The sequence below is a fragment of the Sander vitreus genome, chromosome 10, assembly GCF_031162955.1.
Source record: "Sander vitreus isolate 19-12246 chromosome 10, sanVit1, whole genome shotgun sequence".
Classification (NCBI taxonomy): Eukaryota; Metazoa; Chordata; class Actinopteri; order Perciformes; family Percidae; genus Sander; species Sander vitreus.
This window is the reverse complement of record NC_135864.1, coordinates 14,568,220-14,583,577: the sequence shown is the minus strand read 5'-3', so window position 1 is coordinate 14,583,577 and position 15,358 is coordinate 14,568,220. Positions and strand designations below refer to the sequence as shown.

At 40.4% G+C, this 15,358-nt stretch overlaps 1 protein-coding gene across 1 annotated transcript; it reads right to left on the bottom strand.

Annotated features, from left to right (window-relative positions):
* Positions 1–125: 125 nt before the first annotated feature.
* slc25a43 (solute carrier family 25 member 43) lies at positions 126–6,079 on the bottom strand. The gene is made up of 5 exons (XM_078260409.1): positions 5,663–6,079; positions 3,447–3,688; positions 3,086–3,258; positions 1,398–1,532; positions 126–856 (listed from the first exon to the last, which is right to left on the bottom strand). Exons 1-5 carry the CDS (start codon positions 5,932–5,934, stop codon positions 644–646), a joined length of 1,035 nt encoding a protein of 344 aa, XP_078116535.1. The 5' UTR covers positions 5,935–6,079; the 3' UTR covers positions 126–643.
* Positions 6,080–15,358: the final 9,279 nt, after the last annotated feature.

Sequence of the window (15,358 nt, the reverse complement as noted above, 5' to 3'; positions counted from 1 at the left end):
CACTGAAGTAAAAAAAATGAAGAGAGGAAAGTGGTCCTCAGCAATGAGGACTCAAGGTTAAGCCATATTATAAATATATTAAAGACGTACAAAAACATACAAAAATAACACCTTTGGTGCCAAAGTTGTCTCAATGAAATTTTAATGTTTTATGCACATCTTTCATCACAATCAATGTTAGCACATTTACGTGATTGATCATACTCAAACATAAGAAGCATCAACATTTCTCCATTCATTATACATTAAACATATAATGTATCACAAGAAGTGGAGTAAAAGCGCAAGTTATTTTAATAAACTACAGTATGGCACCATTTAATGTCAATAACTGAAATAAGCCCTGAAATAAATAGTTAATGCTCAAGGCACATAATGTTTGGTTAAAAACAGTTATGGAAAGATATGAAGGGTGAGGGAACATTTCATTAACAAATAATACTATCAGATAAAATAACAATGTTTCTGAAAGAGGTAGACCGTTGCTGACAGGACATCATTTAAATAGATGGTAACGCCTTCTATGAAGACATGAAACCTGAAATGCTATGCAATTATCATAGACACAACACGTATTTCAATTTGCTGGTCAAGTGTGGTCAGCAGTCAGTGTTTTTCACAAGTTATCTTCTCATGTCAAGTTTCACCAGCGGTTTCTGAATGATGACTCCCCTGACCCAAAGTCCCTGTTTTTCAAGTAGCGCTTTGCGTCTTCCAGCTCGTACGGCCCGAGGCTCTGGTCGACACCCGGTGCAAGTTTGTAGCTCAGGGGTGAGACGATGTACCCGTTGCGGTAAAGGCAGCCCTGCTTACACATCTCGAAGCAGGTAAAAAGAAGGCCAAAGTAGGGAACAATCTGTGAGGAAAGAGGTTGGGAGATAGAGATGAGTGTCTTTCAGTGTGATGCTGCCTACACTTAATGTGAATAAATTGACCATAAATCCACACAGAGAAGGCTGTGGTCTGGTTTGGGCATTACCAAATAAAACCTTAATGTGTCTACAACTTATTTTCATTCAGGTTGACAGTTTGGTGAAAAAAAGATAAGCTGCTCATGTCAAGGCCTTCACTTTGTTATCCAACTATTGACATTTCCAGCTGAAATAGGAGAGTGGAGCATGCTGTTCCAGAGACAGACTTTGCTCACCTTGCACGTGATCTATGAATTACACACTGAACATTGCTTTCACCCCCACCCTGTCCTCACTATCCCTTTTGCGTAGGCCATGGGTTACAATTCTCTCACCGTCATAAAATCACTCATGTTCCTGAGCATGTGCAGTTATTTCAGTTCCAAGATAAAGTAGACCAGTACTTTATCCATATGACTGATAGAGAGTATAATATATGGCAGAGATATAAATAATAATAATAATAATAAACAAGTGCAAAGGTACCTTTATTGTGTTGGCAGTTAGGCCATTCCACAGTGAGAGGACACCCTTGTTTTTAACAACCTGTATGAAACAGTCCATCATTCCACTGAAATGGACGTCAACTCCACCAAAATGGGGAAGACGGGCACTCTGTGCCTGAGAAAAGAATGAAAGTGAAAATGAACAGCAGTGAATCAGAAAAATGTCATTATGTGTCTGTAAAGTAATAACCAGAAAGGTCAAGTGAAGCATGACAAGACAGATGGAACGCATTGCAATTTTGAGGAAGGTTTAATTAAGTTATATATCAGCAGTGTTTTGCTAATTAGTGGCGTACTGATTTGACTTTTATGGCAATTAACCTGCACAAATCGGCTAAATATAACATTTTTTTAATAAGTAAAATAAGCAACACTGTTTCAAAATTAAATATAGGGACAAGAGAACCATATAATAAACATAACGTTTAAGAAAAGATATATAATTATGTAAGTTAACAGCATATCAAAGCTCAAACTGTAAGAGACAGTCACGCCGACAACTCTACAGGCTGACTGCTGTGTGACAGAGGAAATGTATCTTTAGAAGTTTCAAGGTTCCCAAAGAGAACACGCAGCCATTTGGGGTATTAGACTGTTCAAACAACTTCATTTGTCGAGGAAACATTAAGCTAACCTGTGAGTTAAACAATACTTAGCTACCCTAAGCTTCTGCAAACATCCTCAGCTTTTTCCCTATCATCTATTCTCTGCCTGACTTTTAATGCTTAACTGTGAGACATAGACAAGAGCTGAATCCCCAAGTGAAATCACTATTGTTCTTTATAGTAAGGTGACATGGTTGTGATGGTTTAGTGGACTGGACATACGCAACTCTCACCTTCTTGCTGCTGTATGATAGTAACCGGCTATCTTTACAGAACTTATCTATAGCTTCAGAAGACCTGGGACACATTCACATTCCCAGCTGCTGTTTAACCTCGTGGTAGCTAATAATAGGCTGATAAAACCGGATGTAGTATTCTGTCCTTTGCAGCGCCATTGTTATTCCCCATGTGTCCTCCCCAACATGCGGAAGGCATCTCAAACATCATTTTAGGGGAAAGGGGTGCAGACCAATGCTATAAATAGCCATAGCAGGTTCAATTATTTTGAGGGTCAATTTAAAAACTGCTAATGATATGAGAATTGAAACTTTCAATGTTCAAAAACATTGAGTGACCCTGAAAGCCTAAACTTAATTTAGGATACACACGCCCACTGCCCCCCTGTGGACTAAATGTGGTAATACAGCCAGCACAAATGACCTGTAAATCTGTTGTGTTTACAGATTTTTCCAAATAATTTCAGCTAAGAATGATGAGAAACAATTTTTAAGAGTCATAGTAGATACATTTAAAGAGGATTAGTTCATTTAATTGAAACACCTACTAAATGATTTCCTGCATTGTCCCTATGCAGTTGAATTGTCACGTAGAGAGATCTTTAAAAATCCTGCCAATTTATATTTCCCTTTAAAAGATCATGAACATTCTTAGTTGATCATGAGCCTAATGGCCATTAGTTGACTAACAGACTAGGAGCAGCAACTCGAATGTTGATGTCATATGTATGAATTATCCTATTTTAATTATTGAAATTATTTAATGGATTTCTCCTAAAAAAATATAACCTACATGGAGAAAGCAAAGTGTTCGAGTGGTAAATTACCTGCATCTTCCGTTTAACTGTTTCAAAAGGGTAGGAGAGTGTTTGGGCCACTCCCGCTGCGAGGCAGCCATTAATGAAGTTCTGAAGGGGAGTGAAGCGAAAAGGTGGCTCTTGCCAGAGTTTGTCCAAGTTCATGTAGACTGCATAGCATCCGATAGAAAAGGGAAATGCACCTGTATACAAATGAAATGAACTGTAAGTTACAGTAAATTTATCATTCATGAAATGTGTGTTGCAAATGATGGGAAGACTGCAGACGAAAACTCTTGTCAGGAGGAAAAGAAATACCTTTAATAAGGAGTGGATATTAAATATTTTGAAACATTAGAACTACATGACTGCTAGGAATATGCAAACACACCCAATAAAGTGAGGGAAAAGCCCCTGTAGAGAGCAAGCAGCCCTTCATTCCTGTAGATCTTTGACAAAGTGTGAGCTACGCCGACGTATGTGGGCTGTCTGCAGTTCTGAATGATGAGCCTGGTCTCTGCCACCTCCAGAGGGTACGTGGTCAGGGCGGCAGCAATACCAGCCAGTCCGCCGGCGAATATGGCTCTCCACTGAGAGATGAAGCCCAGTTCATCCATGTGAAGGTGGACTAACCTGGACACAGAGGACGGCAAAATTAAGTGTACGGATTGCATTGATCAGAAAGTGAATAGTTCTATCCTTTGTCTTGGGTAGTTTACCGGCATTATATATATATATACACTGTATATACACATACATAAATATGTATCTTTGAGTACTTTGAAAAGCATTAAATAAAATGTGTTATATATATGTAAGTGTTTAGACAATTAGTTAATTAATCGATTAGTTGATAGACAGAAAATCAATTGCCAACCATTTGTAATAATCAAATTCATTCATGAAGCAAAAAAAACAAACACTGTAGTATAAATTATTGTTGATGGTGTGATGAAGAGTAAACCTAAACATGGTGTTCCTTCCAGTCTCTTCAGAGTGCCTTGCCTTATATATCATCAGACAAACAAAAGAACAACAGTTACTAAATGCTGACATCATGACAAGGTAAAGACCTTGTCATTCAAACCCTGTCACTCAGTCATTTTTAATGTTCATTATGTGCCCAGTACCTTAGCCCTTCGTCAGTACAATGGCCCTTTAATTTTAACTCTTTGACTGTCAGCTGACTTTCATCTGACAACCTCACAACACGTAGAATCATAGGCTTCACCAAGATCAAAACATAGATTACTAAATCTAAAATGTTCATTTGGACAGAACAAGACATTTTAAGATGTCACATTGGGTTCAGGTAGGTGGGTGTGTGTGTGTGTGTGTGTGTGTGTGTGTCAAAGATTAAAAGGGCTTTTTCTGGAACACACTGTACAGTACAGTAGAGGGCAGTTGTTTGAACGCACACATGAGGGTACCTACCAACTGCGGCAGCTTCACTACAGTAAGTACAGTAAATATTTATGACTGCGCGCTGGATTACTGACATAGCAGTGGGTCCTCGCTCCCTGCATGTTAATGTATCAGACATGCTACCGGAGGCATTGCGGCATGTTTTGTCCTGTAGTAACCCGACAGAAACAGGAGTGGCTATATGCCCTGACTACAACCTCACAGGCAACACTTCGTCTGACATGATGAGAACAAAATGTCCTCTTCTCCAGGAATCAACATACATATGTATGAATGGACATATATACATATATATGGTTAGGCCTTCGACTCACACACATTTTCGTTATTAATTCATTTGTTATGTTTACCGTTTAATTAATAAATCATTATTTTCTCTTCATTTGATAAAATGTCAGAAAACAGTTTAAAAAAAAAACACGGCCATCACAGCTTTTCCAGAGCCCAAGCATTTCTTTTAGACCAAAACTAGTCTCGCATTGCAAGACCTTACTCCACAGCGCTGCGGTGTAATTAGACCCAAAAGTTGCACTCCCCGGCCAATTTACTATCATGGAAGACAAAGCTAGATTACCAGCATACTCACGTTAGAGACATTGGAAGCAGCAAATTTTGGGGCATTTTTGCTTAAAACAATATAGTATTATATTATAGTTATAAACTCAACGACTATTGGTGATCGACTTATTCATTCCTGTCACTAATATCGGGGAGGGGCTAGGCGAATACCTGTGAGACAAAACCCAGAGCAGAATAACCCCCTATCACTTCAAGTATCGACTGAGCCAATCCAGCCTTCTGATTGGCTAATAAAGTAGAACGTTTATGGTACGGTAGAACAGGAAGTACATTTTTAGCTGCATGGATATAATGTAAACAGATAATTTAAACGAACCCTTTAGTTATTTTATAATGTCAAACCATTAACAATTCATCTGATTACCACATATTATTCTACTGATGTTAATATGTGTTCTTTAGTTGTTATTTTTTTACACTGTTCGCCAAACAAACTGGCTAACTCAGTATCAGCTGACCAAGATGGCTAACAAGCTAACGTTAGTTTGGCATCATAGATGCCATTGTTTGGCATAAACACTGAGCAAACCACATGAAAAACATCCACAAGAGATGTTTTAGGTCGATATAAGACAACACGATTTGGATTAAACCTTTACTTACTTTTTGTATGTTGTAAGATGAACTGCGGTGTAGGGGAACAACCGCAGACAAGAGGCGAGGTTTCCTTTCCAAAATCCTCGAATTCCCTCATTCTGGTAGATGAGGAGAAAACTTTGCCAGAAACCCTTCTTGCAGTAAAAAGTTCCCACCTGACTTTTAATTTTAACCACCTCAAGGGGCGACGTGACGGTTTTACTGAAAACCCCGGCGAAACCGACGCACATAAAGCTCTGAGAGCTCGTCAGTCTGTTGTCTTTTTTAACCGAGGCCATCACCGATGAACTGTCTGCTTCCTGCGATAATTTTAGTCTTCTCTGAGGGATAATAAATGATTTGTTTATGCAGGTTAGACCTGTAACTGTACAGTAGAGGAGGAGGATCCGTCTCCTGTCCCCACCAAGCGGTGTTATGTGACAAAAACACGTCACTGTTTACTGGAGGTGAGCTGTAGTCACGTCTCGGTAACACTAGGGGGCGCTCTTTGACCTGGTTAAAATTCACGGAAGACTTCAAATCCATTATTACACACAGTACAGTGTATTGTCCTTGGCCCAGATGTGTCCTCATACTTATAAACAGTGGAAGAGGAGTATCCACACCCTTTATTCTAGTAAAAGTATCAATACTACACTATTAAAATCAAAAGTAGGTAGTAGTAGGGTAAAAGTATTAACAGCAATATGGACCTGAGGTGGAATGTAACTACCAGTAAGCACATTTACAAAAGTAGCCTACCGTTTTGAGGTACTTTACTTGAGTATTTATATTTTGTGCTACTTTATACTTTTACCCAACTACAGTTTGAAAGACAATATTGTACAGTTTACTTGACTACATTTGCTTAATAACTTTAGTTAGTTACTTTAAATGTTCAAATTATTAATACAAAATACAAATCAACTAATAAATCATGTTTCATTATGGATTAAGATACACAGCAGTATGTCAATTCTTGGAAATTAGCTCCACCTTTACCAACTGCACAATTAGCGATGCCTCCAGATTAATGCATCAATATTTATAATCCAGTGAAATAATAATAACATATTACTGAAATGGGCCATTCCGCATAATGAGTACTTTTACTTTTGGTAGCCTACTTTATTTTTGATGCTAATATAACTTTTACTTAAGTAGAGAGTACATATTTGAGTTCTTCTTCCACTGTTGACATGGACATAAGCATTTAAAAGTAAAAGTACTCATTATGATGAAGGGCCCCATCCAGAGTGTTATATTAATTTATTAAATAGGGACTTGTAAGACCAGACACATCATTTAAATTTCTCTTGAAGGTCAAAACTGCATAAATGTATTAATATCATAGGTACAGAGATAACAGTGGAGGAAGTCAAACTTGCGTGCAGTTTTATCTTTTTGTCACTGGCATACTTCTAGTAGATAAGAAACAGTGAAGTAGTTGAATTAAACCAGTCCTCATATTTTCAGGTGACCTTTTGAGGGGCGTCCTTGATGGTAACCTTATATTTTAGGGATTGGTGGGATGACTCTATATGTCTCTATAGGTGGCGCAATACTCCAAGTGAAATAATAGAATATCGTTCAATTTAGGCTATAAACTGTTCAACTAAAAGTACACAAGCATGTTTTTTGGAGGCTACTCTAAGTAGTTTTTTTTTAATTTTATATCTTTTAGGAAACTTGATTGAGAGACAAATATCTATTTTTAAGAGAATCTTGGTCAAAATTGCATGCCATTATTTCAAAATGTAAATTTGCTTTTTGGGGGCGGCAGTAGGTCAGTCCGGGGTGGACTTGGCCAAAGTTCGGAATGTGGACTGGTAGCTGGAGAGCTGCCAGTTCACTTACTGGGCATTGCCGATGTGCCCTTGAGCAAGGCAATGCACCCCCAACTGACCAGCCGATGTGGTTTCCCCTTCGCTCTGACACAGCTCTTTTGTCATGCATTTAGATGGATCCTGTGTGTATGTGTGCATGTGTGTGTATTTTGGGCCTATATGTGTAATGCAACAACAACATTTGAATTTCACCATTGAGGGATTAATAAAGTGCTTCTGCACTTTCAACCAGCCTTCTGTTTAGTGATGCTCTGAGTAAAAGAGGGGAGATGTTGTGGGTTGGAAACCAAAGCAAAGATAATTGTAATATCCTCGTTTTTCATCTGCAGTGCCACTGTGCACCATTATATTTTCTTTATTGTACCAAGAAGACAGATTATTTACTGTCTAACTGTATTCATCAGCAGAGTAGTTGTCTCTGTCTGGTTTCAGCACCGTGTTTGTTTTTCTCCTGGTCTCTGCCTGCCAGCAGTGCCTCTCTCCCCTGCCGGGCTGACAACCTCAGATGCATGCGAGGAGCCCACCTTCTGTCTGCGGCTGGACCACTTGGCTCCTCCACAAAGGCTATCTGGAATAACAGAGCCAACCAGAGGAAATGACAGCCTGATCACAAGAAGTTTCCCTCACTTCCCCTCTAGCTGCCTACTGGGGTGGAAAAGGGTGTGTCTGTGTGTGTGTGTGTGTGTGTGTGTGTGTGTGTGTGTGTGTGTGTGTGTGTGTGTGTGTGTGTGTGTGTGTGTGTGTGTGTGTGTGTGAATGGGATACTGGCTTTCACCTTTGAAAAAATGGAAGTAATTTTGATGTAGTGGAAATAATCGGAGTGATGGTTAACAAATGAGTGCAGACTACTGCCCTGCGATGTACAGATACTGAAGTCATAGTTCATATAAGCTATTCAGACAGATCTTACTTCAGACAGGTCACTTTACTGCAGGACTGGTGTCAGATTACTCATGTGGGAATTAACGTCGCCAAAACAAAAGAACTTATAGTACAAACAAAACCAAGAGGGATTAGTAACATCACACCTGTGGAAGTAGTGGAACATTTTAAGTCCTTGGGCAAAATCATTTATCATACCTTAAGTTTTAATGCAAACAAAACAATACAAAAAGAGTATTTTTTTTTTTAAGAGACCAGCGCCTGTTTCTAATCAGGAAACTGAGGAGCTTCAGTGTTAGTCAACACATACTTGAGATGGCATACAGGGGCCTGGTAGAAAGTATTTTACAGTTTAATATAACCACTTGGTATGGCAACCTGAAAGTAAAAGACAAAACCAAGCTTTCCAAAATTGTTAAAGGACAATTCCGGCACAAAACGAACCTAGGGGTTAATAACAGATGTGTACCCACTCTGTCGTTCTCTGGGACATGTTTTCATGCTAATCGAATGTGTTTGTAGCTTGAAAGAAGCTAGCGCGGACCGCTGATTAGCTTACAAGTATTTGCTAGTATTTGGGGAGAGAGAGAGAGAGAGAGAGAGAGAGAGCTACCGGCCGGTAGCTCTCTCTCTCTCTCTCTTTTCTCTCGTAGCCCTTTCACGGAGTTCCCGCACCTCTTCGTTCAATAAACTGTCTGTACACTTACAATGTTCTAAATGCTTCGGTTAACATGTAGGGACCCTCATTATGCTACCGTTGAAGTTTGGTGATATTTTGAGCCTTTTTAGTGGTACAAAATAGCGATTTATTTTTACTTTCCCTGTGCCCCGAATACTAGCGTTGTAAGCTAATCAGCGGTCCACGCTAGCTTGAAGCATGAAAACATGTCCCAGAGAGCAATCGAGTGGGTACACATCTATTATTAACCCCTAGGTTCGTTTTGCGCCGGAATTGTCCTTTAAAATAGCAGGGAAGGTGATTGGCAGGCCACAAAAGCAACTCAGTGATCTATTTGACAGTGCAGTACTCAGGAAGGCCAGACAGATACTGTATCTGTGGATGCCTCACACCCACTAAACTCTGAGTTTGAGTTGCTCCCGTCTGGCCATCGATTCAGGGTCCCGAGGGCGAGCCGGAATATTTATAAGAGGTCATTTGTTTCCCATGCCGTAGAGGCACTGAATGCAAAATGACTGCACTATAAAAGACAAGGTATTTTTAAATATGTTCTCTTGTAGGTTGTATCCTACCTCCTCTTCACCTGCTGTTGTTTCTGCCCAATTGTTGTTTTATGTTTAATGGTGTGTAGTAATAGTGTGCAGTATGTTTAATGTTTGATAACATACAATGTCTTGGTTGTGTTTTAATGTTTTGGATAAGCCAAAGACAAATTTCCACCAAGGTGGACAATACAGTCTTATCTATCTATCTATCTATCTAAAGTTCAGGGGCATTTGAATCGTTTTACTTGCAAATCAATACAATCTTGAGAGCCAGGATTATAGGCTGGTAAGAGGAGCTATGTAATTTACATCATAACTGTGCTCCAACAGAAGAATGCCGAAGTAGGCTTACATTTTTTGCTCCCCAGAGCAATAAAAGAGCCCACTTCGAAAATGCTTTGAAACTTCTTTGATCTCACTGTCATATGTGTGTGTGGTTTGTGATACATGAGATAATGGGATGTCTTTCTCTAAAGATAAGTAGTGTGACGCTGTATCTTATCAATTAATGCTTCAGCAATCAAACAGGACACCACCAAGGATCTGTTGCCACTCTGTCTCCACCTTGCCTTTACCCACCAGTATTCATAGAGAATACACATAGAGCACTCTTCCTGTATGTATATCCCCCTCCTGAATGAGAACTTCCTCCTTGCAGCAAAGCAGTGCGGGAGCAGCCTGTATGCCTTTGTGTCTCTGGGACTGGCACGTAGCAGTAGGTGTAGGCTAGCTGAGGCATTGTCATTCTCTGGGTATCATGCGCAAGTCAACCCTTGATCTCCCACTTTGAAGTGCATTGCTGGATGAGACTGTAAGTCATTTGGCATGAGCTCACAGCAGTCAGCAGAGGGCGCCTGATACCAGGGAGGCTGCACGGAGGGCCTGAGTCACTGTCATCCTCACAGACTGGTGTAATAAAATTTCCACCTCATTATCTGAGACAGTCACATCACAGGCTTGTGTTGGCAGGGGAGGGGAAAGGGAAGAAAGGGTGGGGGAAGGGAACAGGCTGGGCTGGGTGACACCAAAGCCTGTCTGTATTTGAGTGTGTCTCTTTTCTAAGGGTGGGGGGTGTATTGGTGAGAAAAATCAGGCGTAAGTACAATTCACTCTGGCACCATGTTGACACCTCTACCAACAAGGCTCAGGCCAAACTGCCGCACTCCCTGGCTCACTTAACAGGAATGGTACACTTGTTATGCATAGGAGCCTAATTTTGAATTAATGGTTTCTGTGATGGGTTAAACTGTGAAATGTTGTCAGGGTTTGTTAGGAATAGTAAATGCAATTTTGCACCTCATTACTGGGAACAGTCTTTAATACAACAAACACCAAAACTACTGTTATCTCAGCCCTACAGACCAGTAAATGTGCTTAAATACAGTCTATAAAGTGTTAAATGTGTAAATGTGTAGCCTTCAGGAGTACATTTGTGTTATGATTGTTTCAAGTGCTGATCCATAAATTATTATACTAATGTGGGATTAATATTAGCCCATGTGGGGTGACATTTTCAATGGAGTTGAGCGTTTGGTGTTGCTTTTTAAAAAACAGCTGTGGGGATTTTTAATTTTTATTTAATTTAATTTGGAATTTGTACAAAAATTGTCATATTGTTTTGTGTGATTTGTATTTGCCTTGTAAAACTTAACACGGAATGATGCATTACCTATTTAGTCAGGATGTAGATGACCAGGAGGCCCATTGTCTGTAAGGATGCAGAGGAGAACTTCTGACAGCTGGTGCCCCCTTATCTTTCTATGTACAGCCAATAAATCAATATCAAATCTAAGGAACAGGAAGCCAGATGGCCTTCCCACAACCCACTAGGCCAGGGCACTCTCAGGGCCTCCTCGGCTACTGTACCACTGGTGCATGCTGCAACCCTTTGAAGACATACACATTCAACAAGCAGCTCAATGAATGACTAAAGGGAACAAATAAGCTGTTACGACTCTGCTCAAATCAGTGTTTGTGTTTCCATCCACATCAAAGGCCTCAGTCTGTTTGATATGCAGCCCCCACACCTTGATCCGAGCCATGTACAGGTAGAGGGGAGGAGCAGTCCATTGAGAAGCGAGAGGGTCATGTGGCTGCTTCTCTCAGCCCTGGCTCGAGGGTAGTTGACCCAGACGAAGGGTCTTGTGGTGTCTCTTGTTCCCCCGGGAGCTATTGCCCCTTACACCCATCACTTGATACATTATTTATTGGGTGGCCTATTGATTACATGCTTTTGAGGAATATTCACAATAATTTGGCACAGTAAATTACAAAATAGGAAACATCTTGCATTTAAAGAATAAAATGAATATAATGTTAACTGAAGTAAAGACAGAGTTGTGCAGTAACTGACGGCTGCCGAGAGAGAGGCCAGTTACCTAAATACATCCTGCCAGACTCATCTTGATTTCTGTGTAGGCCAGGGGTCAGGTTAAACAGTAGTTTGATTGAATGGCTGTTCACAGGCCAGTGTGAAATGCCAGCTCTATTGCAATGTGGGAGTGGAAAGGAGGGGGTTTCTCTGGCCTTTGTGTGGCCCGCGGTCTTAGAGCACGGACCCATTGTTAGAGGTTGACCAGCCAGCCCCTCAGACTCTCCTTTGCCCTGCTTTGTCTCAAGCAGTGTGACCATTTCCTTCATCCAGGTCAGGGCAGGGTCGTGACTTTGGACACCAGTCCTCCCTGTCTGTCTGCTCAGCCTGCATACTCATAAATGCATAGAACACTGAGACAGATGTATGGTTGTCACATCTCAGTGTTAAAAAAAAGTAGCTGTGTTGGAACAGGTTTCAGCCTTTTTGAAACCAGGATGACAGCAAAAAGATCAGGTCTCATCCTAGTTAAAATTCACAGAAGCAACAAAATTATACCTACAACAATTAAAAAAAAAACAATAAATAAGCAAGACTTACGTAGACACTTAAATTGATCTATGTGCAATACAAGTCAATATAACACATTTATGATCAATATAATTTGAAAGGCAAGACATATCTCACTTTCTCACTCCTTTTTTGTGAGTGTGTAAAACACAATACTACTTGCACAGAGCTGAGATAACCTCTTTACTGCCCTGAAGTGTCCGAGTTATGCAACTGTGAAGTTTTAGAAAGAGTAGACAGTACCCTCCCTCTATCCCGAGGCTGGACCTGCCTTATCATGGCCTGGCCGCCATGGTGATAAGAAGAGGAAAGGCCAAAGGGCCATAAGGAACATGTGCATGGTTCAGGTCAACAGAGTGAGGAGGCTGGACTCAAAGGGGAGGGAAGGTGGACAAGAATATTATCTGATAAGAATCTCCAAGGTCTTTTGATCTCTGAGGGGCTGATACTGGGCTACAGGGTGTCATGCTGGGCAGACGAGCAGAACGATACGGCAGGTACAAACAAGCGAGCCCTTGAAGATCATCTGGGGCTAAACATATTTACGCAGGGAAGACTGGAAAGACTCTTGTGATGCACACACACAAACTCACAAGCTTGTTGTCCTCAGGATTTCACGCTGTAGTAGCATTCTTTACATGTTTAGCTTCTTTAAAAAAAAAAAAACAACAGAAAACACAAATAATGCCTAATTTTTTAATGATGAAGCCATGATCAGGCAAAACATTTGTGAGCTCTCTGAGGGGATGCTTGTCACAGTGTGGTCTAGTGTGGTTTTTTATCTTAAGTCACTGATTAAAAGCCGTCATGTGGAGGCCAGACAGGACCTGGGGCAGCAGTGCAAGCTGTGGCCTGAACCAAATGTCTCGCTGTCTCACCCAGGGCAAGATGGAGGAGGGATTTTTTCAGCCTGTTGTGGCCAGAGGGGAGATTAGCAAGCTGCTGCAGAGTTAAAGTGTCCTTGGTTTCTTAGCAACAGTTCAAAACAAAGGAGCAGATACACATATACTTGTCTCGAAAGCCTCACTATCTTTCACTAAACAAGATCTAGTTGAGGTGTAGTACTTCTTATAAAAAAATCTTATAAAACAAGACCAAAACAAAAAGAATTGTCTGTGTAGCTAAAGCCTGCTACAGCTTAATACCCTGTGCCATATACCTCCATTCCGTCCAAAAACACACCAATGATGAACCGTTGCACTGGTACACCTTCCTGCTGCAGTAAATCCTCACCACAGCACAACATGTGTATCAATCTGCAGCTGAAAATAGTCCAACAAATGCACAATAGTACAGTACTTAGACAAATTGCACTTAGTTTTTTCCTCACAACTTGAAAATGAGGATTATGATTACTTTTAAATTTGTCCTTAGTTCACATCAAGCCAAAGAGAATGACAGTGAAGTATCAGCGACCTGTTACATCCACGCTCCAATTAAAAGAATTAAGATGTAAGGGGCCTTCATTATCTGCTCTCTCTGAAGGACATCAAAGGCTGTGGTGGAGTGAGAGTGCAGCTGCCCTGACGGTGTGAGTTTCTCCTCTCTCACTCCAGAGGAACTTGTTTGTGTTGAGGATGTTTACTGATCCCAGGAAAGACAAACAGCCTCTTGCTTGTTTGTTGGTGCCGCAGCTCAAACAGAGTGTGTGTGTGTGTGTGTGTGTGTGTGTGCACGCGCGAGAGAGAGAGCGAGACAGAGTTTCAGGATGTATGGTATTGTTAGGTCAGTGTTTATCTTGTCTCTGTGTTTTCACCCCACTTCCAAGTTTCCCATCAGAAAAGGACCAAATTCAACGCTGTGAAGTACAATTTGACAAAAAGTGGCAGCCAAGGCAGCTGCACACAGCAGATGTCTACAAAACATCTTAAATCTGCATTGTCATTAGAATTTCTGATGATGTTTTAATGGCTTTCCTTCAGTCTAATAATCGACTTGTCCATTAGCTTGCCATGTGTAATCAATCGACAACAAATTACCATTAAACTCTTACATTTCTGAGCAAGCAACTCAGTTATGATACCTCATCTAAACACACGGTGTCACTCTTTCTCATCTATGCTGTTAGAAGTTAGAGGAAGCCCTCAAACCCAGGCCACATTTATCAGGTATCATTGTGCTGTCAAGTTGTTGTAAACAATGTTTTTTGGCATATATACGTCTAACGCTGACAGCCAAGTGTCACCATAAGCGCTTAGTGATTTGTTTGTTGGCCTTAAGTGGAGCTACAGTTCTCCAGACCTTTAGGTGTGCAGTTCAATTTAGTTTTGTGATTTTATGCTATTTCAATAAAATAAAAACTTTACTCTTAATTATTTTCATTGCAATAACATTCAAATCTATTCAGTTGTAAAAAATATTTTTTTTATCGTTTGTGCCAGTGAATACAACATGTACATATTTTTTTTCATTTAGGCAGGTGGCAAGAAAGTGGGTTAATATGTGAGGAAATCATTTTTTAATAGAAAGTACTACACTTCCCATTAATTCAGTTAATACGGATACGGAAAAACGGAAAACTTCCTGGCTGTCCAGCTGACATCTGTATTGCCACAATGGAGTGTTTCGTTCTGTGAGCTTGTATCAGCAAATGTCACTTTGTACCACCGCTATAAATCCTGGGGGAAATAGGCTTTCACAGATAAGTTTTATGGCACAGACACTTCCCTTCCATTCTGCAGGGGGTGCTTTACACCGTGTGTTCATGTGTCAGTCCTTTTAACTGGCACAGTCCCAAAACTAGTAGTGTTTTCTATTCAGCATCATCCAGGTGTTCACTTACAGATGTTTGGTAAGACAGCAAGTTTGGAATGTAGGCTGGTATGAAGTAAAGGTAAAGTCAAAGTAAAAGTAGCAATACAGTGTAAAAATACACTCTGAGTTCTGTAT